The following is a 23,574-nucleotide window of genomic DNA, read 5'->3' on the forward strand; positions in this document are numbered from 1 at the left end:
TCTGCCCTTGTGTGTGGTGGGTGCAAGGTCTGGGGCTTGAAATGCTGAGAAAACTGCAGCTCAGTCTTGGCTGATGAATGCTGAACAGAGCAGTGGAAGAGAACGTTGTTATCCCACAGCTTGTGTTTTGGGCAGAGAAAAGAACATTTTTCCATGAGTTTACCTCCAAAGGTGCAGCCTCTGCTCTCCCCATCACTGCAGGTGCTGAACATGACTGAAAATAAGATTAATTCTGACAGGTGAGAGTTTGAACCTGTCTCATTCCTGGGGAACTGGGGAGACTCAGTTCCTGTGTAGTGACACGAGCCTGTGCCCTGTTCTGTTTGGTGTTAGCAGAACAGATGCAGTGAGTTAATGAACCTGCTCTGATGGACCTGCACAAGCACACACAGCCAGGAATTGCTGATGCCCTATGGATTATTTTTCCTGCTGATCTCTCTTAGCTTAACAGTTCAGCAGACTGAAGCAATTGCTTTGTGCTCTCTGTCCCACGAGAAAGGCAGGGCTAGAACAGTGGAAAAACTGAGTGAGGGGTGTGATTAAAGACTTGCTAATATTTAGGAAATGTGAAACTCAGGCAGATAAGGTCAGAACAGCCTCATTCCTGCTGTTCTGTTGCCATGACACAAGGATGTTATTATTCTACTGCTATTGTAAGAATTCTGTACTTTCCTTTCTTTACCCCAGTAGTATTACTGCAAAAATGAGATGAGGAAGTTGTGAGGGAAAGCAGGGGAGCAGCAGAATGGAGCAACATAAAAAAGACCAGAAATGGTTCTGGGAGGGGAATGGCTCAAGTTTAAGGAATCCCATGCATTTCACTTGTTCCCACTGAGGCTTTTTTATAGGACTGTTCTTAATAAGACCTGAGGAACAGCCTGGCTCCAGTGTCCTGCAACTGCAGGGTATTCACTGGCATACCCAGCATCAGCCTGAGTGGTTTAATTTGTCATTGTGGGCTGAAATTCTGCAGTGCTGTTTAGAGGCTCTGTGACACCCTGGAGAAATGACAAATACTAAGAATTTCTTAAAGAAATATGTTTGCCATTTTCTTTTACCCATCTGCTTCTGCTGCAGTGAGATGTGACACTGTTTCTCTGGGACAGGCCCTGAGCAAATTGTGGAATTGATGGATTTCAGAGGAGTTTCAAGCAGGAACATTGCAGCTCCCTCTCAGGCAGAACAAACGGTGGCTGCAGATATCGTGGGAGCGGGTTTTGCTCTCAGAAATAGCTCTGCTTAAATTCCAGTGGGAAGTTTTGGGCTCTGCAGTACAGATGAGGTGTGTGTGTGTGTGTGCAGCTGTGGGCTGGGCAGTGCTGTGGGAGCTGTCTGTGTGTGCCTGGGAGTTGGTTTGGGGTTTGGTGGCCTCTGGCTGCTCACAGGAGCTCCTCTCTTGTCAGACCACCTCGGGGCTATTAAACTAACTTTCAGCTGGGACAAGTTTTCTCGTGGCAGGAGTGGGGGTTGAGTCTGATGAAAGATGGGGTGCTGCAGGAGCATTGCCCGATCCTGTTTTGAAATGGGATTAAATTGGAAGCTGTGCTGCAATCCCGTTCAGGTTTTACATCAGAACTCTTTGATAGTGGGCCTGCAGTTCTTTGTCTTTTGCCTTTGTTGATTTTTAACCCTGGAGCTGCATTTGAAAAGATGGCAGTGGCAAGGCTGACTGCTGGTCCTTAAATTAAGCACAGTTATCAGCTTTCAGCACTTACTCAGCCTGACCTGTTTGGTTTTGGAAGCTCAGGGAATGCAGCCTGCCTCCTACCATGGAGTAGGAGTTGGGATGGACCCACCTCCTCCTTTCTACTCTAGGGAGAAGAGTTCTTTATTTCTAATTATGCCTAGTTAATCGCTGCCTATTCTGTGTTTGCTTATAGGATGAAAAGCCCAACTGATTACTAATGGTTATTACCCAGAGGGCAGCACAAGAAATAATTGAAATTTGTTAACGGTTTCCCTCTGTGGGTTTGCAGTGGGGTATGTGTTTTTTGAGGACAGGTAGTCTTTATTGAGCAGTTCTAGTATTTGGCTGTACAGGTGTTTAGATGGAATGTGAATTCCTCTTTTTTTGTGTTGGTGCCTCTCTGCTTTGCAGCTCTCCCAGAATCCATCCCAAGGGTGCTTTTGTCTTGAGGGAAGAGAAAAGGGAAGGAAGTTCTTAAGAAAATACCTCCTAGTAGTCCTTTAGGTGAACTTTTAATAAATTGGGATACTAATGAGGGAACGAAGGCTCTAGATAAAATAAAAATGATAAGATACTGTACAGAACAACACTGGCAGTGCTTGGGGAACACTGACATGACCCCAGTCACTCAAAATGCAGCAGGAGCTGCTGCTTGAGCCTCCCTGTCAGCAGTCTGACCCCCCAGACACACCAAACCTGCTGGCTGGTCACAGCACTCAGTTCTGATGTGTGACACATCAGACAGGGTCACTGGGATGAGGTATTCTTTTAAATAAGTGTTTATGGCAGCTAAAAATAAATGGATTTCTGACACCTTATCAAAAAGAATAGTTGCACTCATGAGGCCAGAAATTATTTGCTTACATCAGTTTGGAATATACTCGAAAAGAGAAGAAAACCATCCATAGGAAAGGGACTGAATTTGGAATTTTTCTTAAAAAAAAAAACAACAACCCCAAAACTAAAACAAGCTGTTGAAACTTAATCTTTATTGTCATCTTGAGCATCTTATTCTGTTAGTGTTGAGCTCTTTCCAAGAAACCTGGTTCTGAAACAAGAAAAAACAGTGATGTAAACCTGTTCTAGTTTTGGTAATCCTGGCAGTGTTTCCTTTTCCTTTTGTAAAAGGGATGGGGATTGCTGACATGCCCACAGTCAGGCTTGGCTGGGAATGTGGGGTGCCTTAGAGAAGTGAGTAGGAGGGAGGGGATCCCTCCCTGGAACTGCACCAGGAAAAGGGGTGGGTGGGTTACACCAGGAGCAATCCTGGGGTGCTGTGACACTGGGGAGAGCTGGGCACTGCCCTGCATGGGAGGGGATGCTCCAGGCTCTGGCTTTGGCAAAGGCTTGGTGGTGCCTGGGACAAGCTGCAGGGATTCTGCCTTTCCCTGCAGACAGGGCTGGATGAAAATAGTGTGCATGGCAGGGGAAGAGTTTTAAGCAAAGTGAGTAGTTCTTGCTTATCAGGGGAGTTTTATGATCTTACATGTAATGGGGAGACTTCGGTTTGGGTTTGTGTTGAGCTGGGTGATGCAGGGCTCTATTCCTGATGGATTTTTGTTTTTTTTTCCCCATCCAGACTAAGTAGCCATGTCAGCCAAAGCCATCTCTGAGCAGACAGGGAAGGAGTTCTTGTACAAGTACATCTGCACGTCCTCTGCCATCCAGAACCGCTTCAAGTATGCCCGGGTCACAGCAGCCACAGACTGGGCACGGCTCACCCAGGACCACCCCTGGCTCCTGAGCGAGGTAAGGGCAGGCACAGCAGGATCTGCCCTCCTGCAGCACCTGAGCACTGCTCCAGACCCTTCCTGAAGCACCACTTGGAATATGATTTTCTTTGAGCCAGGTCTGATAAGCTTTTGGAGATCTATTTCACACCCAAGATAGCTCAGCTACCTTAGAAGGCATAAAATCAGCAGGGAGGCTTCTGTGGTAGTGTTGGAAACAAAAAAGGTTTTAATAAAAGGCAAAATAACAAACTCTTTACAGATAAAAACCAATCCAAGTGCAAGAGGTTCTCTCTCCTGGTAAAACACCTCACAAAAGCCATTAGTTTTTCAGTTTCTTTGTTCTCTTCTTTTTCTAGTGAATTGCTCAGGTGGGGCTTTTTGGCTCCTGCCCAATTGGCCATCCTTAAGTTTGAGGTGAAGTCCTCCAAGTCCTATAAAATGCCTTTTCACCTAATTGAGAAGAGAAACTTCTGGGCTTATTTCCTTTTTAAGGGGATAAAGGATAGTTTTGTCACTCCATCAACAAGGGGCACATTCCTATAACCAGTCACTGCTGCTGCTCTGCTGCAGTCACTCCCAAGCCTGATGAAGAAACAAATCTTGCTTCAAGGCTCAGTATCACCTCCTGGGGGGCTGATTATTCCTTTAAGACTGAAACACAGGAGCAGAGATAGCTGTGAAGCAGTTGCTCATAACTGCACAGAAGGTAAAGGAGGTTGATTCAGAGATGTCAGTCCCTATTCTCAAAGCTTTGCTCTCTGAAATGAGGGAGTACTCTCCCCACGTCAAGTTAGGACACTGCTTAGTTTTCTTGCATCCAAGCAAAATGTCAGGGAAAACTTCCTTTTTTAAATTTTCCAGTGCAAAATCATTTATCTCTGTATCTCATATCCTCACACTTTCTGTAGAGAAAACATAGCCAGAGCTCTTTTTTATTAAGCTGTCCAAGCTGGCTCCTTTCCAGTGGTTAATATAATTAAGTCATTGGCTGGAGAACATGAATGTCTCATAGTCCTTGACTGACTGACTGATAAAAGCCTGCACTAATTAGATGTTCCATGCTCAAGTGCCTGAATGAACTGCAGGAGGAGATCAGCAGTGCTTCTGAAAGCCTTGCAGGAAGCCAGAAGGGAGCAAGGTTGTTTTTGGGCCTTTAAGGCAGGTTCTGTAAGGCTGGAAAGGGCTTCAGGGCCAGCAGCAGGACCATGCTCAGTGTCCTTTACTGCAGCACAGTGTGTCCTGACTCTTAAGTTGCTGAAGTTCCAAGACATATCAGTGGTGCAGGAGAATGACAGCCAGTTCTAGTTTGGTTCTTTAAAAGGATATTTGCAAGCTAGAGATGTGTGTAACCCAGGAGCAGCTATCCATGGGTATCTTATACAAAGCCACAGTCAGTTGGCTGAAATGTGCATGACCCTGGCCCTAGCAGGAGCTTTTTTTCTAATTTTTGTGAGCAACTGTCTGTGTCTGACATGACTTTTATTGGGCTTTTCATCAAAAAAAAAGAACAAGCTGTCACCCTCAGCCTCTGATGTCTTACAGCTAAGTAGAAACAAGGCAGCTTTTCTCAAAGTACAGCATAAGAAAACCCAAACTTTGCAGGCATATTGTACCAGGAGCTGGATTTGCCAAGATTGAAGGAATTTTACCAGGATGGGTACTGTGCAGAACTGATTTAAGTTTTTACTTAACTATTTGCAGAAAGTACAGCATAAGAAAACCCAAACTTTGCAGGCATATTGTACCAGGAGCTGGATTTGCCAAGATTAAGGGAATTTAGCAAGGATGGGTGCTGTGCAGAGCCGATTTAAGTTTTTACTTCACTATTTGCAGAGAACCCTGGACCAAAATCACTTTCTAATGCTTCTTCCTTTAACTCTCTTGCCCAACCTCTGCAGCGTTTGGTGGTGAAGCCAGATCAGCTCATTAAGAGACGTGGGAAGCTGGGACTGGTTGGGATTAACCTCACCCTGGATCAGGTCAAGGCTTGGCTCAAGCAGCGCCTGGGCCAGGAAACCACGGTGAGTGAGCCCCAGAAGTGGCTTCATTTTTGTTTAATGAACAAAATTGGAGAAAAAGCTATAAAATCCTCTCCTGCAGCCAGCTCATGTGTTTTGGCTGATGATTGAGTGTTACTTCAGGCCCTTATTTTAACTCAGTGCTGCCATATAATATTTATTTTCCTGGGAATGACAGTGCAGTGCTAATGATAATGAAGTGCCTGCCGTGCCTGCTGCTGTGTGCTGGGAGCTGATGGAGTTGTGCTGCCTGAAGGAATTTATGCCTTTGGCCCTGCTGGGATTGATTTGGCTCTGGCTCTGAGCTGGTGCAGCAGGAATTGGGAAACAACAGGAGCAGCTCTGTGAGTGCTCCCCGTTGGGAAAACCATGGGTGTGGAAATTACTCCTTTAGCACAACAACAGCCATATCAAAAGCAAGGTCTGGGCCACAGACTTGGGACTCCTGGTGTCCTCAGAAGCAGGGAGTGTCCCCCAGTGTCTCTTGGGTTTGGATAATAGGAAAGTGCCTGCACAGAACAGTTCCTGGACTCATAAGAAAAGGCTAAAGGATTTTCTTGCTCTTCTGTGTTCCCTGATACCATTTCAGGGTGAACACTACTCTGAGGCCTCTGCTCCTGCCACTAGCTCAGGAATTCCTCACTTGTGAATTTTCCCCTACTTCAAGAGCCTCTCAAGCCCTTGTGCCTCACTGTGCTGAGCTGGCTCTGGGACAGGACAGGAGAGGAGAGGAGAGCAGCTGTCCTGGTGTAATTCTGATATCCCTCTGTCCTGTTAGGAATGGGAAAGGTGACCATCTCCTGCAACCAGATATCCTGAATGTGTGCTGGACAGGGAGCAGTGGTTACCCACCAGGCACAGTGGAGAGGGATCAATTTTAGAGCAGTGCTGATTAATTCTCAAAGCTTTCCTTATGCTGTCACAAATGTGCTGGACAAGTGGTTATGGGTGTTTATCTTGTTTTCTGTCCCCAGATTGCTAATGCCAAGGGAATCCTGAAGAACTTTCTGATTGAACCCTTTGTCCCTCACAAACAGGTTAGTACACCATTAAAGGAGGCTTTTAAATCTCTTTGGGCTTCATGCTTAGCTGGATTGGTACAGTGGAGAAAGCAGAAGCTTGGCAGTGTGCTGTTGAGCTGACAGTGTTGCTGCACACCCTGGGCAAAAACATCTTCTGTATTTCCACACTGAAATTTTAAGTAGAAAATGAATTCATACACCTTCATATTCCTTATCATTTTAATCAGTTTGCCAATGCAGTGAGAACTTCTAAGACAGTACATCATAGCAAGGCCACTACAAAACAAATAAAACTGCAATTTTAACAGAAGAAGGGTCTGCCAGACACTTCTGCGCACAGATCTCTTTGTTAATTCTGGTCTTTGCTGAGATAATATTACTGTTTCATTTTCCTGATCCAAATAAAAATGACTGGCAAGTCCTTCTCAGTGTCAGGGCCACTCCAGCACTGCTGCTCCTTGGGTGTAGCTGCTCTGAGAGGCCCTGACAAAGGAGGAATGATGAGGAGGACTCCATTGATATCAGAAGGCTAATTAATTACTTTATTCTATATTATACTATGTTACATTACATCTAAACTGAACCTGCCAAGCACTCACTCTGCACACCCTGCACAGAATCTCGTGGCTGTCAGTGACAGTCCTGACACACACACACACACACACACCTGGCCCTGACAGGGGAAACAAATCACCATCACTGTGGGTAAACAATCTCCACATTGCATTCTACTTTGGCACAAAAACAGGCACAGCAAATGATAAGAATTGTTTTTCCTTTCTCTGAGGTTCAGAGAATGTCAAACCCAGAAATATTCTTGGGAAGAATTTTGTGCCTTGCTTTTCTCTGTGAAGGGAAATGTGGGGCTACACTTGGGAAGCTTGACTTTGGGCTCAGTGAATCAATCCCAACATTGGCACAAAAGCCTCTGGGTGTCACTGCTAAATGCTTGTCCCTGCTGTGTGGCACAGGAGGAAGAGTTCTATGTGTGCATCTATGCTGCCCGTGAGGGGGACTATGTGCTCTTCCACCACGAAGGGGGTGTGGATGTGGGAGATGTGGATGCCAAGGCTCAGAAGCTGCTCGTGGCAGTGGATGAGAAGCTCAGTGAATCAGATGTGAAGAAGCATCTCCTGCAGCATGCACCAGCTGACAAGAAGGAGTAAGTAGAGATGCAGTTCTGGGTAGGAGCAGCCATGCAGCAGCTGCTCTCTTTTATCTCAGTGCCACATCCTTCTGTTTTTCTTAATCCTGCAGCTCACTCTCCTGCCCTTCTTGCTGGTCTCCAGAATATGCCACGCATCCTGAATCCAAGCTCTCTGACCTTATCTCAGCTGCCTGTAAAACCCAAAAATAAGGTTTCCTAGTGCTGAGCCTTTACTTGGCAGCAGTACTTGTCAGCCTGCTTAGGTCCCAACCTGAGACTGGAGACATGTGCTGAATTCTGATCCTTTGTGCCAGCATAGAAGTTTCTTTTGTTTAGTGAACTGCTGATGAGATGTGGCTCTGACTGCTAATTCAGAATATCCCTTTCTCTTGCTCTGGCCTGATCTCCAAAGTTACTCTCCTATTCTTCCTTCTGCAGGCTGATCTGCAGATCTCAAGGCTTCTGCATCTCCCTCAATTAGATGCCCATACCTAGTTAGCCTAATATGAGTCATGATTTTTCCAAACACAGTTTAATCCTTGCTGACATAGTGCAGTACTGAAGGGTGCAGGAGCCTGTTACTCCACTAGTTCACTGCAGCCTCCTCCCCATCACAGCTAAGGAAGCTCAGATCTGACAAAGATGGGTGTCAGCAGAGAGGCAAAGATGTGCTTCTGTCTTGTAGGGAGATAAATCAGACTGCACAGCTCTGAGAGTTGTGAGCAACTGTGTCCTCAGCAGAGTTTGGTGGAGGGTAATTAAGATGAGTCATCAAGGTCTTCCTTCCCTTGAGTCATCCATCACCCAGGCTCCATCCAGAGAAGATGAATGAGAATGAAAGAAATTGATGCCAAGTAGATTTGTAGATTGCCACTCATACCAATGAACAGAGCAGGCTGTACTTAGATTTGGCTGCTTTCATTAACTTGTGTTAATTTTTTTTTTTTTTTACAGCATCTTGGCCAGCTTCATCTGTGGCCTGTTCAACCTTTATGAAGATCTGTATTTTACATACCTGGAGATCAATCCATTAGGTAATGAATATTTTTGGAAGCAGAACTTTCTGTTCTGAACTACTGAAATGTGTTCTTGATCCTTCCTTTGGTTCTGTAATCCACAACAGCAGCATGTGCCATGTGCAGAAGTATGGAAGTGGCAGTGATCTGTCTTTGAGCTGTTCATTCAGTGAATTAAAAATGAGGAAATGAAAAATTCCCTTGAAGGGAATGTCAAGGCAGAACTGAAGAATATAAAAATTGCACTTTAGAACAAAATATCCCCTGACAGAGACAGAGCCTGGACCATGGCCACAGTTACTGGTTAATTCCCCAGGGAACTTGCTGGGGCTGGTCAGTACTGCCCAGTGCCAGGGGAAACAGCAGCCTCCCAGTTCTGCAGTGATGCCTGTGTGGTACCAGCTGTTGGAGTAGATCTGTAATGTGTCTCTGTCCAACCCAGAACTGACTGTGATGTTTTTCCCTGCAGTGGTCACCAAGGATGGTGTTTACATCCTTGATCTGGCTGCGAAGATCGACGCCACGGCTGACTACATCTGCAAAGTGAAGTGGGGGGATGTGGAGTTCCCCCCTCCTTTTGGCAGGGAAGCTTACCCTGAGGCAAGTGACAGCTGAATTCCTTCACTGTGTCTTGGATTTACCATTGCTTGTATGCCCATGTATCACCAAAGGGGCAACAGGGACAGACAAAGGTGATACAGAGACTCCATCATGAAAAGGCACTTTATTATTAGAAATCCACAGTTCTTATAGAAACAGTGGTGGACCTAAGACCTGATTGGCCTTTAGGAATCTTCTCTCACCTATTGGTCAAGAAGGGACAACTCCTTCTTGTAAACATCTCTGACAAACAGAGATTGCCTGCCAGGTGCAGAGGTTGAGATAACAATTGTTTGAGTTCTTTCTGTGAGCTTTCTCACAGCTTCCCAGGAAAATCCTGGGACGGAGCTATGTCTCTATGTCTCTGTCTGTTCAGAGGATTTGTGATTGCCACCTCCATGGCATTGCTGTTTCCAGTGATGTTTTGCTGTGTCTCTGCCCCCTTGGCTGTGCTGTCCATGATAACCTGTGCATGGGGTAGCTGCAGTCCTAGGGCTGCTCAGAACCACACTCTGAACTGCAGTTGCTTCCCAGCTCTGTTTGGTCAGTTCTTTAATTCAGAATTGACTTTTTTTAATGGAGGCTTATATTTAACTTCCATCAGCTGTGAGCCAGAGCTCTGTGCCTGTGTAGAGCTTCCTTTTGTGCTTGCTGCCCACGTTGCTCCCCTCAGCATCACTGTTTTTCTCTTGGAGCAGTGGTTACTGGCAGCTGACATTTCCTCGGTGTTTCAGGGACAGTTCTGAGAGCAGAGCAGCAGCTGTGTGCCCATGCTGCATCCAAGGGTGAACCCAGAGAAAATAACCCCCATTTCTGGAACTTACAAGTAATAAGATGTTAATACACCTATTTTTCCAAGAAGTGAGGACAATTTACAATGAGCACTTTATAATAAAGCTAGCAGTGCCTGTTCCCTCCCCAAATTCCCTGGGTCTGTACTGCTGGATGCACAAGCACTGCTCCAGACAGGTCTCAGCAGCTTCAGAGGCTGTTGGAAGTAGAGCTCTCTCCTTAATTATTCTGTTACTTATTTCAGGGGTCTGTTCTTCTGTCTCCAAAATGACTTCTGTCCTGACTTTTTCATTTTAATGATTATAATTATGCTTCAGTTGGAAGGTTTTTGTACTGTGGCCAGGAAATCCATTTAGCTGTTCCTTTCCATGTAGCTTGCTGGATGCCAACACTCAACTCAGTTTGCTCTTAAAAGGATTAGTTCAGATTTTGTCTCTGAATCATCCCTCTCTGAGTCCCTGGGAAGGTTGTTATGGCAGAGTCTTTGCTGGGAATGTTAATGAACTCTGATGAAGTGCTGCTCAGCAGCCTGGCACGCTGGGCTGCAGGGGCACCACGTTGAGCCAAATCACAGCTCTCAGTGATTGTGTTCCTGGCTCCAGCACAGCCAGAGTGGTCACCATGGGTGAGATGATTTTTAGATTTCCTCAGATCTCAGTCTTGGACGAGGCCAGAACAGACTTTACAGTTGTGTTCAGATTTTTGTGCCTGTTGTGTGATGGAGGGGTTGTCCCTGACAAATGCTGTGTTTGTAGCTCTGCTGTCCCTGAGGTGTGGTTGTCTGTGTGTCCAAATGCACCCAGCACTGTGAGCCCTTGGGATGGAGAAGGGGGATGCAGGAGGAAGCTGAGGTTGTGCTGCTCTCTCTGCAGGAAGCCTACATTGCTGACCTGGATGCCAAGAGTGGGGCCAGCCTGAAGCTTACCATCCTGAACCCCAAAGGCAGGATCTGGACCATGGTGGCTGGTGGTGGTGCCTCAGTGGTGTACAGGTAAAGGAAGCAAATTTCCAGAGGGGGAGCATTTCAAGTGCTGGGAGAACATAATTGCTGCAGAAAGTAGCTCTCCTGAGGCCATTTTTTTTCTGTGTTGTGACTGTTTTACAGAATGAAGATGCTGTGCAGATTTTTCACGTAGTGTCACCTGTGGAATTTAATTTTGCAAGGGTTAGGGTTAGATACCTTTTCTTACAGAGATACAGCTCCTTTCTGACTGACAAAGAAACAAGCTGGCTGGAGGCTGTTGAGGGCAATGTGATTGTTGTGGTGGTCACTGAGTTGGCATCTGGGGAGCATGACAAGATTAATTGTAACTGGCACCAAGATGAGAGCAGCTTTGTTTTCAGCAGACAGCACTGTCCCTCTGTTCAGGAATTCCCCAGGAATATGGAATACTTCAGGAACTTTATAGTGACTCAAATTATAACTAATCTCTTAAATAACTGCTTTTTTTTTATTGTTAGTGACACCATTTGTGACCTGGGGGGTGTCAATGAGCTGGCAAACTATGGGGAGTACTCAGGAGCCCCGAGTGAGCAGCAGACCTATGACTATGCTAAAACCATCCTCTCCCTCATGACCCGAGAGAAGCACCCAGAAGGTAAGGGAGATGCTGCAATTCCAAAGCTGTGAACCTGTCTGGCAGAAAAACCTGAGGAAATCTGGGCTGTTACTATGCTTAGCCTGCCCTGGCAGAGCTTTCAGTGTACTTCTGCCTTCTGAGCAAATCAGGGGTGGATTTCTGTCAGCTCTTGCTTCAAAGAGAGGACTTGTGGTTTTTCATGGGGCCTGAGAGATCCTTATCAGACATTCTTGCTTGGTACAAAGCTCTTATCTTCCAGGCTCTACTAAACTAAACTGCTTTAGGGGTTTTTTTCTACTAAATGCAGCTGGTTACTCTGCAACTTTGTTTGACTTTATGTCCTTAATTGCTTCCTGATCTAGGAGCACTCTGCTCTTGGAATGGCTTTACTTACCTGTGTTTCTTCCCTCAGGGAAGATCCTGATTATTGGAGGCAGCATTGCAAACTTCACCAATGTAGCAGCCACCTTTAAAGTAAGTGACCAGTCTCAAACATCAGCAAACACACAGCTGTCATCCTCCAGCCCTTCTTCCCAATTCCACACTTGGCTGAGGCTCATAGTCCATCTCTTCCAGGAGTTTCTGAGATGATGGGACAGGGTAAATGTGGCTGCCTGGTCACCAGTCCTGTGTGTTTCTTTTAGGGCATTGTGAGGGCAATTAAGGATTACCAAGGCCCTCTGAAGGAGCATGAGGTGAGGATCTTTGTACGAAGAGGAGGCCCCAACTACCAGGAAGGTTTACGTGTCATGGGAGAAGTTGGTAAGGACCAAGCTCGTCCTTAAGTTTTATTCTTGGATCTTGTTTGTTCCACTGGCTTTCTGTGGGGGTTTCAGTTCAGTGTCTCTGGGTCTGGATTGAAGGCACTTGAGACAGTGCTTCATGTTTGGACTCAAGTGTTTATTATTTCTTATCAGTAAAACAGTCTCACCACTGTGAGTTCAGCAGCTTTTCATCAGAAGGCACAAAATGGCCAACAATCTCTTGTTCCAAGATCTTTTAAGGCTAAACTATCCAATTAAGAACTGACACCTCGATTATTTTCCCTTTTAACCCAATAACTGATCCCAATGTGGACTTTTCTGCCCAATTACAAAATGCCACCCAAACCCATGGAGAAGAAGGAAGAAGCAGCATGAAGAAGAAACCCAGGATGACACCCTGTGCCCTCCATCTTGCTTCCATCCACAGCACACTAAAAATCCCAAAACCTCAATTTCTCACCAAGTGACACACCTACACTGCTCTCTATAATCTGTTTCACACTTTTGTGGATTCCAGTCTATCTTGAAGTGTGGGAAACTTTCTCCATGAATGAGGGTCAAAGTCAGAGCTCCCCTGAGGGTCAGGGCACCCCAGAGCAGACAGAGAAATATTCCCAGTGCCCTGGGTTTCCACAGCTTTCTTGCAGAGGATCAGTAATGGGACATCACACCATGATCAATCTGATCAAGTGAAGCCAATTTATTGCAAAAAGCAAGCTGTATTTATACTGTTCTCTATTGTTCACACCTCAAGCTAATACATGATTGGTTAAATCTTTCTACACATGCATTTTAATATTTTAGTTAATTTTAGTTTGTCTCTCTTCATGTGTCTCAGTGTGATTTTTCTTGTCTGCTTCTGAGTGTGTTCTTCTCCTTTGGTGTCCTTCAGGGGCACTGTGACTTTACTCAGTTTCTATGAGGCTGGATTGTGCATATGTTGCACGTGTTGTCCTGCAAAAACTCTCAACACTTCTTCAAGGAGAAAAGAGCTTTCCCCTGAGGATGCTGACTGCTCTTGTGTACTTCCACAGGGAAGACCACGGGGATCCCCATCCACGTGTTTGGCACGGAGACCCACATGACAGCCATCGTGGGCATGGCCCTGGGCCACCGGCCCATCCCCAACCAGCCTCCAGCTGCAGCCCACACTGCCAACTTCCTGCTCAACGCCAGTGGCAGCCCCTCGGTGAGCTCCTCCCCTTGGGACAGGATCAGGAGCCTCCCAAAGGCAGGCTGGAAAGGCATTTTGGCCACTAGTGTACTTGTAGGATGGTTTAGGAACACAAACATGGCTCTGCTGGGGCAGTTTAGAGGCCACCCCAGTCTCACTCATGCACAGAATGTGGCCTCTCAACGTCCTCCTCAACACCAGCAGCAGCCCCTCAGTGAGCTCCTTCCCATGGGGACAGGGTCAGGAGCCTCCCAAAGGCAGGCTGGAAAGGCATTTTGGCCACTAGTGTACTTGTAGGATGGTTTAGGAAAACAAACATGGCTCTGCTGGTGTGGTTTATCAGGAGAGGCCACCCCAGTCTCACTCATGCACTAAATGTGGCCTCTCAAAGCTGGCAGTGTGGCTGTTGAACCTACTGGGTCATTCAGTTTTTTGTTGCTTGACTGAAAACTCATTTTTTTGGTTTTATTTGTAGTAGACCAGTGTAGCCAAAGCGAGGCCACCTCCTCCTCTGTGCTCCAGGCCATACCTGGAGCACTGTCCCTCACTGACTTGGCTTCTGAATCTTTCAGACTCCAGCCCCGAGCAGAACTGCCTCCTTCTCTGAGTCCAAACCAGATGGCATTGCTCCAGCTAAGAAGGCAAAACCAACAGCACCTCTTGGTAAGTCCAGCCCTGGGAGTGCTGCTGGCACTGCTCTGCTGTTCCCAAAGGCAGGATGGGCATGAGACAAATGCTTTTTTCCCTGGATGTAAAGGGAAGCAGTTTTGTGGTACCTGCCTGTCTTAGGAGTGTAGTGAAGTGGTTTAGCAGTTGTGCCATGAGCTCATACACACAGCAGGTCAGAGTTGCCCTGATCTGGGATGTTCAGGAACAGCACAACAAGAGGAAATGCAGTGAGAGGGCTCCAGTCTCTTGGTTTTTAACGAGAGCAAACCCAAAAGCCCTGTGGAGAGGAGAGGAGAGGAGGAGTGCTGCAGCAGCTGCCTGGCTGCCTGGCCAGTGGGCTGGCAGCAGTCAGCTCTGTCATTGCTCTGCATGAGTGATTCTCTCTCCAACAGATTCAATCCCAGCCTCGAGACCTGGTTCAGGTAGGACCTGTGTGACCTGCTGAATGTGCCTGGCCTGGCTGGCAGCTGACTTTTTTTAGTTCTTAGTTTTGTTGATGTTTTATCTCTCCAAAAGTTTGCTGTGTTGTCTGGTCCTTTCCTCCTGCCCAGCATTTTTAGCTGTCACCATGTGGACTTCTCATCTGTTTTTTCCAAGTACCTCTGCACAAATACTTCCTATTTCTGGGGCAGAGAGGGCCAGGTCTCAAACAAACTTCGTTTTTTCTTCCCTTCCCCCGCACAACCACCACAGAGAAGATCAGCCTGAGGCACTTGGTGAAAAGCTTTGTTCCCTTTGCTTTCCAAAAGGAGGAGTGACCAATAACTGGTGTCTTATTTCAAAGGGAAACAAAGTAGTGCAGGGGATGCTGGTTATCAGGTTTGGAAAGTACAGAAAAGTCACAAATTAACTAAATGTTGCCTTAACAGTCCAGCAAACCATTAAAGCTTGTGCTCAGTGAAGTTATTTTGTAGGGACTTTAAAACTCTATTGGGCTCTGTGCTGTGTGAGAATAAACTGCTGAACTGGAGGCAAAATAGAGCTTCAAGTTACCTCCCTTATCATGAGGAGGGACAGCAGAAGGGGAATTCTTGCATTGTTGCTCTCAGACAAACATCATTGCCTCTCTGGGTCTGCATTGTGGTGTTCCTGGGAACACTCATGGTACCCCCTTGCATGCAGCACCTGCAAGATAAACAGAATTTTCAGTTTCTTAATACCAAGTCATGAGGCATTGAATCTGAACTCTGATATAAATTATTGGAGCCATGAAATTTGTGTTGGATTATGATAATTAAAAAAAAAAAAAAAGAAAAGAAAACCCAAGTATGTTGAGCTCCTTTATTTTCTTTGTTCCCCCATTTGCTGCCCTTTATGTTTTTTAAGTTTTCCATTATTCTACTATGGTGCCCTGACCAGCCTCTCATGGTTCACCCAGACTGGGCTACATGCAAATAAATACATGAAATTCCCAAGTTCTCTTCAGCTTTGCATAAGAAAACTGGGAGAAATATGCAAGGCTCATGAGAGAAGAGGCAGAGGCAGTTTTTACTTCTGTCCTATACCAGCTCCCTCCTGTGATTCACTTGCCCATTTAGTGAACCCCAAAACCTGGCTGTTGTGTTCAGAGTCCAAGGAAGGGATTGCTAATTCATCTACAGTTTCTTAATTTGCACACTGTGGCTGCTCCATCCTGCAAACTGCAGTTCAGTTTGGAGGTGGGGGCATACACCCATCCAGGAGCCTCTCAGCAGGCATTTGGCAAAGTTGCAGTTTGTGTCTTGCTCAAGTTTGAAGTTGGATTGGTGTGGTATTTTCAGGGACCCCCATCAAAGGGGGGAAAGATGAATTTGACTCTATGTTCTTAGAAGGCTAATTTGTTATTTTATGATTTATGTTATATTAAGGAATACTCAACTATACTAAAGAATAGAGAAAGGATACAGACAGAAGGCTAAAAGATACTAATAAAAAGCTTGTGGCTCTCTCTTTAGAGTCTGGCACAGTTTGACTATGCTTGGTTATTAAGTAAAAACAATTCACATGAAATTAATGAAACACCTACCTGTTGGATAAACAGTCTTCAAACCACATTCCAAAGCAGCAAAACACAGGAGAAACAAATCAGATAATTATTATTTTCATTTTTCTCTGAGGCTTCTCAGCTTCCCAGGAGAAAATGTTAGGCAAAGAGATTTTTCAGCAAATATAATGGTGACAGATTGATTTTTTTTTTTTTTTTCCCCCCCCTCTTTCTGAGCAGGTAAAGCCACAACCCTGTTCAGCCGTCACACCAAGGCCATTGTGTGGGGGATGCAGACCAGGGCTGTCCAAGGAATGCTGGACTTTGATTATATTTGCTCCAGGGATGAGCCTTCAGTGGCTGCCATGGTTTATCCCTTCACGTAAGTACCTGTGACTGTGTCACATTCCCATTTCCCTCCAGCTCTTCTGTGACCTTCCTCCTCTCTCAGTCTCTGTGGTTCTTTAGTGGGGCTCTGCCCTGGTCTCCATCCCTGCTGGAACACCTTCTCCTCTGCTCCCTTCCACCCCTGGGTTGGCATTGTAGGCTGCTTTCTTCAACCATTGATTTTGGGCTGTGCTGTTGAAACAGTTTAGTGTTCACCACAGAAATGAAGTTCCACTTTTTAAAAGATGTCTGTGGTATCTGCAGGGTCCCCAGGATGAGGGTGAGAGATGAGTGAATCTGACTCCATGTTCTTAGAAGGCTAATTTATTATTTTATGTTATTATGTTAGAGAATGCTATACTAAACTATACTAAAGAATAGAGAAAGGATACAGCCAGGAGGCTTAACAAGAATCATAATGAAAAACTTGTGACTGACTCCTCAGTCTGACACAGCTGATGGTGATTGGTCATTAAGTAAAAACAATTCACATGAAACCATCAAACATGCACCTGTTGGTAAACAATTCCAAAGCAGCAAAACAGGGAGAAGCAAATGAGATAATATTGTTTTCCTTTTTCTTTGAAGCTTCTCATCTTCCCAGGAGAAGAAATTCTGGTGTAGGGATTTTTCAGAAAATGTGACAGTGCCAAGGTTTGGCTGCCTGGGCTTTCTTTCCAGCCCCCTGGCTCAGCAAAGGCAGGCAGGCTGTGTAAGGCTTCTTCCTCTCACCTGCTGTTGGCTGTGTGCTTGTCCAAGACACCTTGATTTGTGCCTGCAGCAGCAGGAATTACCCCTCCAAATATTATCCTGAATCATAGCAGCTCTGCTGACAAACCAAAGCCAAACAAAATTTAAAAAAAAATAAAATCTTGTTCATACTCTTTCCAATAGCAGCAGGGATTTCCTAGCAGGCAGGAAGCCTGTGGATCCTTTGGTGGGATAGGGAGTTCCCTTGTGGTGTTCACCCTCCTTGACCCATCCCTACAGGCATGAGAAGGGCTATTGGGTGTGCATGAGCTGTTTTACTGTTCCTCCTCAGTGTGGGGGTCTCCCTGTGGGACAGGGCAGGCAGGGACAAGGGAAACAGCAGCTGTTGCTTCCAGAACAGTGATGTGGGAGCCCAGAGCCAGGCAGGAGCTTTGGTTCATTCCTGTGGTATTTACAGACATCCTGGAGAGCTGGTGTCTAATCAGCCTCTGTCCTGCAGAGAATTTCTCCTCTTGACAATTAAGCCCTTGTACTGCTATTCTGCAGCTCTGATGGTAATTGCAGCTCTATAATAACTTCTCAGCAAGTGCAAACCTCAGGGTGCTGAGTGCAGGCACAGCCATGTCCATATGTGAGTGGCAGCCTCTGGCAGTGCTGCACTTGATTAAGGAGGAAAAAGCAATAGGGATTGGAGTTAAAGGCTACCTGTAATTTTCTGATTCTGCTTGACCTTTTGGAGGGAGCCAGGCTGGCAAAACCTGGAATGTTCTGCCACGAATGTACTGGTATGGGAGCACAGCCAGAATCCACACACTCAAATTAACTGCTCAGTCAGGCTTCACTGCAGTTCCAGTCAGAGCATCTACTATGTACAAATACCAACAGTGAAACCTTCCCAGGTGCTGCCCCTCCAGTGCCTGTGGGATGGGCAGAATTGTTGAATTTGCAGGGGTCCCAGGACGAGGGTAGAGATGAGGATCTTGACTCCATGTTTCAGAAGGCTGATTTATTATTTTATGATATATATTATATTAAAAGAAAATTATATATTAAAATTATACTAAAAGAATAAAAGAAAGGATTTAATCAGAAGGCTTGAAAGGAAAGGAATGATAATAAAATCTTGTGACTGACCAGAGAGTCTGAGACAGCTGGACTGTGATTGGCCATTAATTAAAAACAACCACATGAGACCAATCACAGATCCACCTGTTGCATTCCACAGCAGCAGATAATTATTGTTTTCATTTCATTTCTGAGACCTCTCAGCTTCTCAGGAGAAAAGATCCTAGCAAAAGGAGTTTTCATAAAATATGTCCATGACACAGAATCCCCCTGTAGCAGGACTGGGGAGCTGACTGGCCCTCCCATGGCTGTCCTGGCTGTTCACTACAGATACTGGCTTGCTGTTCCCTCAGTCCAGCATTAGCCCCAGCCCAGTGACACAGCTTTGCACGCCTCTCATTCATTACTCTTTCTGTGCCTCATTCTGTCTTCCAGCTTGGAGTAGAGTTAAGGCTCTGGTAACTTCACTGTGGGAGAGCTTACTCATCTTGCTGGATGCCTCTGTCCCCATTAGCCCGTCTCCTTCCATATGCTGCTCTGTCCTATTCTCTGAAGAACCTTCTGCTGTCATATGGTCCCTCCCCAGACACGCTCACGTGCTCGTGAGTGTCTCAGTCAGTCTCAGGGACTGAGAATATGGGGTTTGTAAACTCCTCTGTCTGCATGCGCTGTGTCCCTTTGGCTTTCCAGCAGCCTTCAGGTCAGGGCTTTCCCATCTTCTCTCCCACAGTGGTGACCACAGGCAGAAGTTCTACTGGGGCCACAAGGAAATCCTGATCCCAGTCTACAAGAACATGTCAGATGCCATGAGGAAGCACCCAGAGGTGGATGTTCTCATCAACTTTGCGTCCCTGCGCTCTGCCTATGACAGCACTGTTGAAACCATGAATTATCCTCAGGTGAGTGCAGGATCCAGAAGAAGCCCAAATGAAGAAAGATGACCCTGTCAGCAGGGTACTGGTGTTTCTTAAACCATGGTGGCATTAGCAAATTGTCTTGGTTTTCTGAGTTAGCAGATAACCCCCAATTCTAACCCTTTACAGAATGTAAAGAGGATGCTGGGGATCCCTGGCAAATCCTAATGCTGGACTTGCAATTTGTTTAAGAGCATCTTGGTGCTTCTTGGTTAGCAGTAATGACTTCAGTGCTGCTCTGATGTGCAAGGGGGAGAAAATCCCCTGAGCAGAGCATTGAGCCTGTTGTGAAGATCATGGCAGCCTGCAGATTCATGCACTGGGGCCTTCCTGGATGAGAATGCACAGAGTGACTCCCAGGGGCCTGACCAGGGGCAGCTCTGTGGGGTATCAATGATTTTCTTTCTCCCACCATTGGCAGATCCGCACCATTGCCATTATTGCCGAGGGCATTCCGGAGGCCCTGACACGCAAACTGATCAAGACAGCTGATAAAAAGGGAGTCACCATCATTGGGCCTGCCACTGTAAGTACTGATGGCCACCTTCTCCTGGCTTTCTTAACCTTCAGCTTTCTGTAATGGATGAAGTGCATCCTACAATCTACTTTGTCTTTACTCACAGGAAGTGCATGCTAGTCTCTCACCTTAAAGTCTTTGCCATCCTCCATCCTCCTTTCTCTATGGAAATGCTGCCTTACACAGATGTTCCTCAGTTTCATGATTTTAAAGGGCTTTACACCTTTCTCTTATTCTCTTATAGGTTGGCCTTTACTCACAGGAAGTGCATGCTAGTCTCTCACTTTTAAGTCTTTGCCATCCTCCCTTTTCTATAGAAATGGTGCCTTACACAAATGTTCCTCAGTTTCACGACTTCCAAGGGCTTTACACCTTTCTCTTACAGGTTGGTGGGATCAAGCCAGGTTGCTTTAAAATAGGTAACACAGGAGGCATGCTGGATAACATCTTGGCATCGAAGCTGTACCGCCCTGGCAGCGTGGCCTACGTGTCCCGCTCTGGAGGGATGTCCAACGAGCTCAACAACATCATCTCCCGCACCACTGACGGGGTCTACGAGGGGGTGGCCATTGGAGGGGACAGGTATGAGCTGGCACCTTCAGCAGGCACTGGTTTTCAAGTTGGTCAGCAGAGGAATTGTTGGTGATTTGGAGAAGGAAGAGTGTTGCTGTTCGCAATTCAGACTGCAGCAGAAGAGCGGGTTGGGTGTTAGTTTTTCTTTCAGAAAAGCATATGAAATAAATTTCTATCATTTCTCCTGATTGCACACAGATATCCTGGTTCGACTTTTATGGATCATGTCTTGCGTTATCAGGATACTCCAGGAGTGAAGATGATTGTAGTTCTGGGGGAGGTGAGTGAGACCACTTAACTCTCTGAGAAATACCTGTGTGTGGTTTTTGTTTTGGGAGCATCTGACCTGGTTGTAAGGATTTTAAATAGCAGCTTCTACTGTTCTTGAATATTCCAAATTTTATTTCTTGCTGCTTTCATCAAAAGAAATTGAATGTATTCCACAGGCAAGCATAGTCTTCCCTATTTAAAATAAATAGAAGAAAAAGAAAAATCAGGAGGTTTTGTTCTGACACTTCGGCCATTATTCTGTGAAAAAGGAGAAAAGCTTGCAGCAATGCTTCTTTGTATATTTTGGAGCTGGTTTTATCAAAAGTGCAGCTTGGAACCATCTCTCTCTCCCTGCAGATTGGAGGCACAGAAGAGTACAAGATCTGCAGGGGTATTAAAGAGGGCCGGATCACCAAGCCAGTGGTGTGCTGGTGCATTGGTACCTGTGCCACCATGTTCTCCTCAGAGGTATGTGTAAAAATGGGGGCAAATGCATAAAATAGGAATATATCCACAACAGGAAATAAAACACAACTTCCCTCATTGTACCTAAACCTTCCAGAACTGGCAGTAGTAACTTTAATATGCAAAAGTTCCTAAATATAAATTATAAAGTTAAAGATATCTTGTGCTTCTCTAGTTCTGTCACTAGAAATTTCCAGGGGATTCTGCTTACTAGTGAAGGGACCCCAAAGATGCCAGGGAAAGCAACAAATTCCAATAGCTACCTGTTTCTGGATGGCAAAGATCTATGTTAAGCAGCTCTGAAGTGGGGCAGTTTAGGGAGGCAGAAAGTGAATGAGCCTGGAGGGATTGCAGTTGAGAACATCCCTGTTGGCTCTGACTGCAACCAGGAGTTTTGGCAGCCCAGAGGAGACAGATGTGCAGCCACTGGTGTTCCCAGTCAGGGCTCTGTTCTGTTGCTCTCTCTGCAGGTAACAATCTCTATTCCTTAGTGCTCTCTTTTCCTGTTTGTAGGTGCAGTTTGGCCATGCAGGAGCTTGTGCCAACCAGGCCTCTGAAACTGCTGTAGCAAAGAACAAAGCCTTAAAGGAAGCTGGAGTGTTTGTTCCCCGGAGCTTTGATGAGCTGGGAGAGGTCATTCAGTAAGTCACACTCACAGGGCACCTTCAGCAGTGGACAAAAGCTGTCAGGACACTGATTCTGGCCTGATAGGGAATATATTTCTGCTTAAGGAAAGCAGATTCTACTTATTGTGGGGTTTTAAGGCCTAGGTTAGATCACCTCTCTTGGATCTCTTGGAAGGACCCAAGTTACTGAACGGATTCTCTCCCTAGGTCTGTGTACCAGGATCTTGTGGCCAAAAGAGTGATTGAACCAGCTGAGGAAGTGCCTCCTCCCACTGTGCCAATGGATTACTCCTGGGCAAGGGTGAGCTGTGCTGGTTTAGCAGCTTTTGGGCTTCTTGGAATCAGACAGGGCATTGGCTGTGATTCTGCATGCCGTGCTGAGGTTATACCTTGTGCTTTGTAGCGTTACTTGTGAGCTGTGCTGATTTTTGGGCTGTGGAAGCTGCTCTAAAGGGGAAGCCTGAGGTGTTGCTGTTTGCTCACTCTGCCTTGTGCTGCCCCTCCCTGCTGGAGTGGGGTGTTTAACATCCTGCCTTTACCCTGCAATTCCAGGAGCTGGGGCTGATCCGCAAACCTGCTTCCTTCATGACCAGCATCTGTGACGAGCGAGGCCAGGAGCTGATCTATGCTGGGATGCCCATCACTGAGGTCTTCAAAGAGGAGATGGGCATTGGAGGGGTTCTAGGCCTGCTCTGGTTTCAGAGGAGGTGAGGTGGTTCTTGCAAATTCTTTGGAGTTTTTCTTGTTTATTAATGGACTTTTAAGCTAAAAAAGTAACTCCAGGATTCCTTTGTGAAGGTAGATTCACTAGAATGCCATCTCTATATTTCCTCCATGACACTATATCAGCATTTTGAGTTGCATACAGTGTGTTTTAATCTCAGGATGAAGTTTTGCACAAGTCTTGTGGTGCACTGAGGAAACTTCTGTATTCTAGGCCTGATTCACACTCTGTGACTACTTGTGTCACCTCAACTCTGGAGGGGCTGGGGACTTTACAAACATTTACATTTGTGTTGTGTCCCTGACTGATGTGGTGTCTGTGCCCAGGTTACCCAGGTACGCCTGCCAGTTCATTGAGATGTGCCTGATGGTGACAGCAGACCACGGGCCAGCCGTGTCTGGAGCACACAACACCATTGTCTGTGCCAGGGCTGGCAAAGATCTGGTTTCAAGCCTCACTTCAGGCCTTCTTACAATTGTGAGTACCTGATATTCACAAGGTTTAGCTTTGTTACTCATTACTCTTCTAGGTTTTATTGCTATTTATTTTTTGATTGGCTGCAGAGTCACAGATGGTGGTGTTTGTCCACTCACACTTTGAATTTCAGCTCTAACAGTTTGGTGCTCTGTATTTCAAATCTGATTCATTTTTCCAATAAGTTGGACTAGTTCGACTCCTTTGAGTCTAGAAATATTTTGTTGCAGCCAAGTTGCTGTCAGTGTTGACTCTGGTGCCTGAAATCTGACAAGATTTGCTAAAACAGACACTGAATTGCTTTTTCCCCCACATTGTCTCTAGCAGAAATGCACTGGCTCCAAATTGGCATTCATGTGAGAGATAAGCAAATGTTTTCTCTCAGGTGCCTGCCCAACTCTAATGTCATGAATTCCAGAGACCAGGAGGGTGGATGGGGGAGATAATCTTGGGTTTGTATCTTAATTGTGGAGTCCTTTGATGTAATTGCCTTTGTTCTGCACCCAGGGTGACCGGTTTGGGGGAGCACTTGATGCTGCAGCCAAGATGTTCAGCAAAGCTTTTGACAGTGGGATTATCCCCATGGAATTTGTGAATAAGATGAAGAAAGAAGGGAAGCTGATCATGGGCATTGGACACAGAGTGAAATCAGTAAGAAAACTGCATTAGGACAAACTGGAGGG

The 23,574-nt window shown here is 45.9% G+C and overlaps 1 protein-coding gene across 1 annotated transcript in view; it reads left to right on the plus strand.

Annotated features, from left to right (window-relative positions):
- ACLY (ATP citrate lyase) overlaps positions 1-23,574 on the plus strand; it is a 28,405-nt gene that overhangs the window by 2,519 nt on the left and 2,312 nt on the right. Inside the window, exons 2-24 of the mRNA XM_071450622.1 lie at positions 3,267-3,436; positions 5,319-5,441; positions 6,413-6,475; positions 7,432-7,622; positions 8,562-8,641; positions 9,093-9,227; positions 10,892-11,006; positions 11,477-11,613; positions 12,008-12,069; positions 12,240-12,357; positions 13,394-13,548; positions 14,106-14,196; positions 16,406-16,547; positions 19,059-19,227; positions 19,664-19,768; positions 20,145-20,341; positions 20,531-20,612; positions 20,960-21,070; positions 21,581-21,708; positions 21,901-21,994; positions 22,246-22,400; positions 22,744-22,894; positions 23,399-23,542. Of these exons, the coding sequence (XP_071306723.1) occupies positions 3,278-3,436; positions 5,319-5,441; positions 6,413-6,475; positions 7,432-7,622; positions 8,562-8,641; positions 9,093-9,227; positions 10,892-11,006; positions 11,477-11,613; positions 12,008-12,069; positions 12,240-12,357; positions 13,394-13,548; positions 14,106-14,196; positions 16,406-16,547; positions 19,059-19,227; positions 19,664-19,768; positions 20,145-20,341; positions 20,531-20,612; positions 20,960-21,070; positions 21,581-21,708; positions 21,901-21,994; positions 22,246-22,400; positions 22,744-22,894; positions 23,399-23,542 (2,907 nt within the window). The 5' untranslated portion in view covers positions 3,267-3,277. The remainder of the gene's footprint in view (positions 1-3,266; positions 3,437-5,318; positions 5,442-6,412; positions 6,476-7,431; positions 7,623-8,561; positions 8,642-9,092; positions 9,228-10,891; positions 11,007-11,476; positions 11,614-12,007; positions 12,070-12,239; positions 12,358-13,393; positions 13,549-14,105; positions 14,197-16,405; positions 16,548-19,058; positions 19,228-19,663; positions 19,769-20,144; positions 20,342-20,530; positions 20,613-20,959; positions 21,071-21,580; positions 21,709-21,900; positions 21,995-22,245; positions 22,401-22,743; positions 22,895-23,398; positions 23,543-23,574) is intronic.

This window comes from Agelaius tricolor, unplaced genomic scaffold, assembly GCF_023055355.1.
Source record: "Agelaius tricolor isolate 1412-34295 unplaced genomic scaffold, bAgeTri1.0.p SCAF_31, whole genome shotgun sequence".
In the NCBI taxonomy this organism is placed as follows: Eukaryota; Metazoa; Chordata; class Aves; order Passeriformes; family Icteridae; genus Agelaius; species Agelaius tricolor.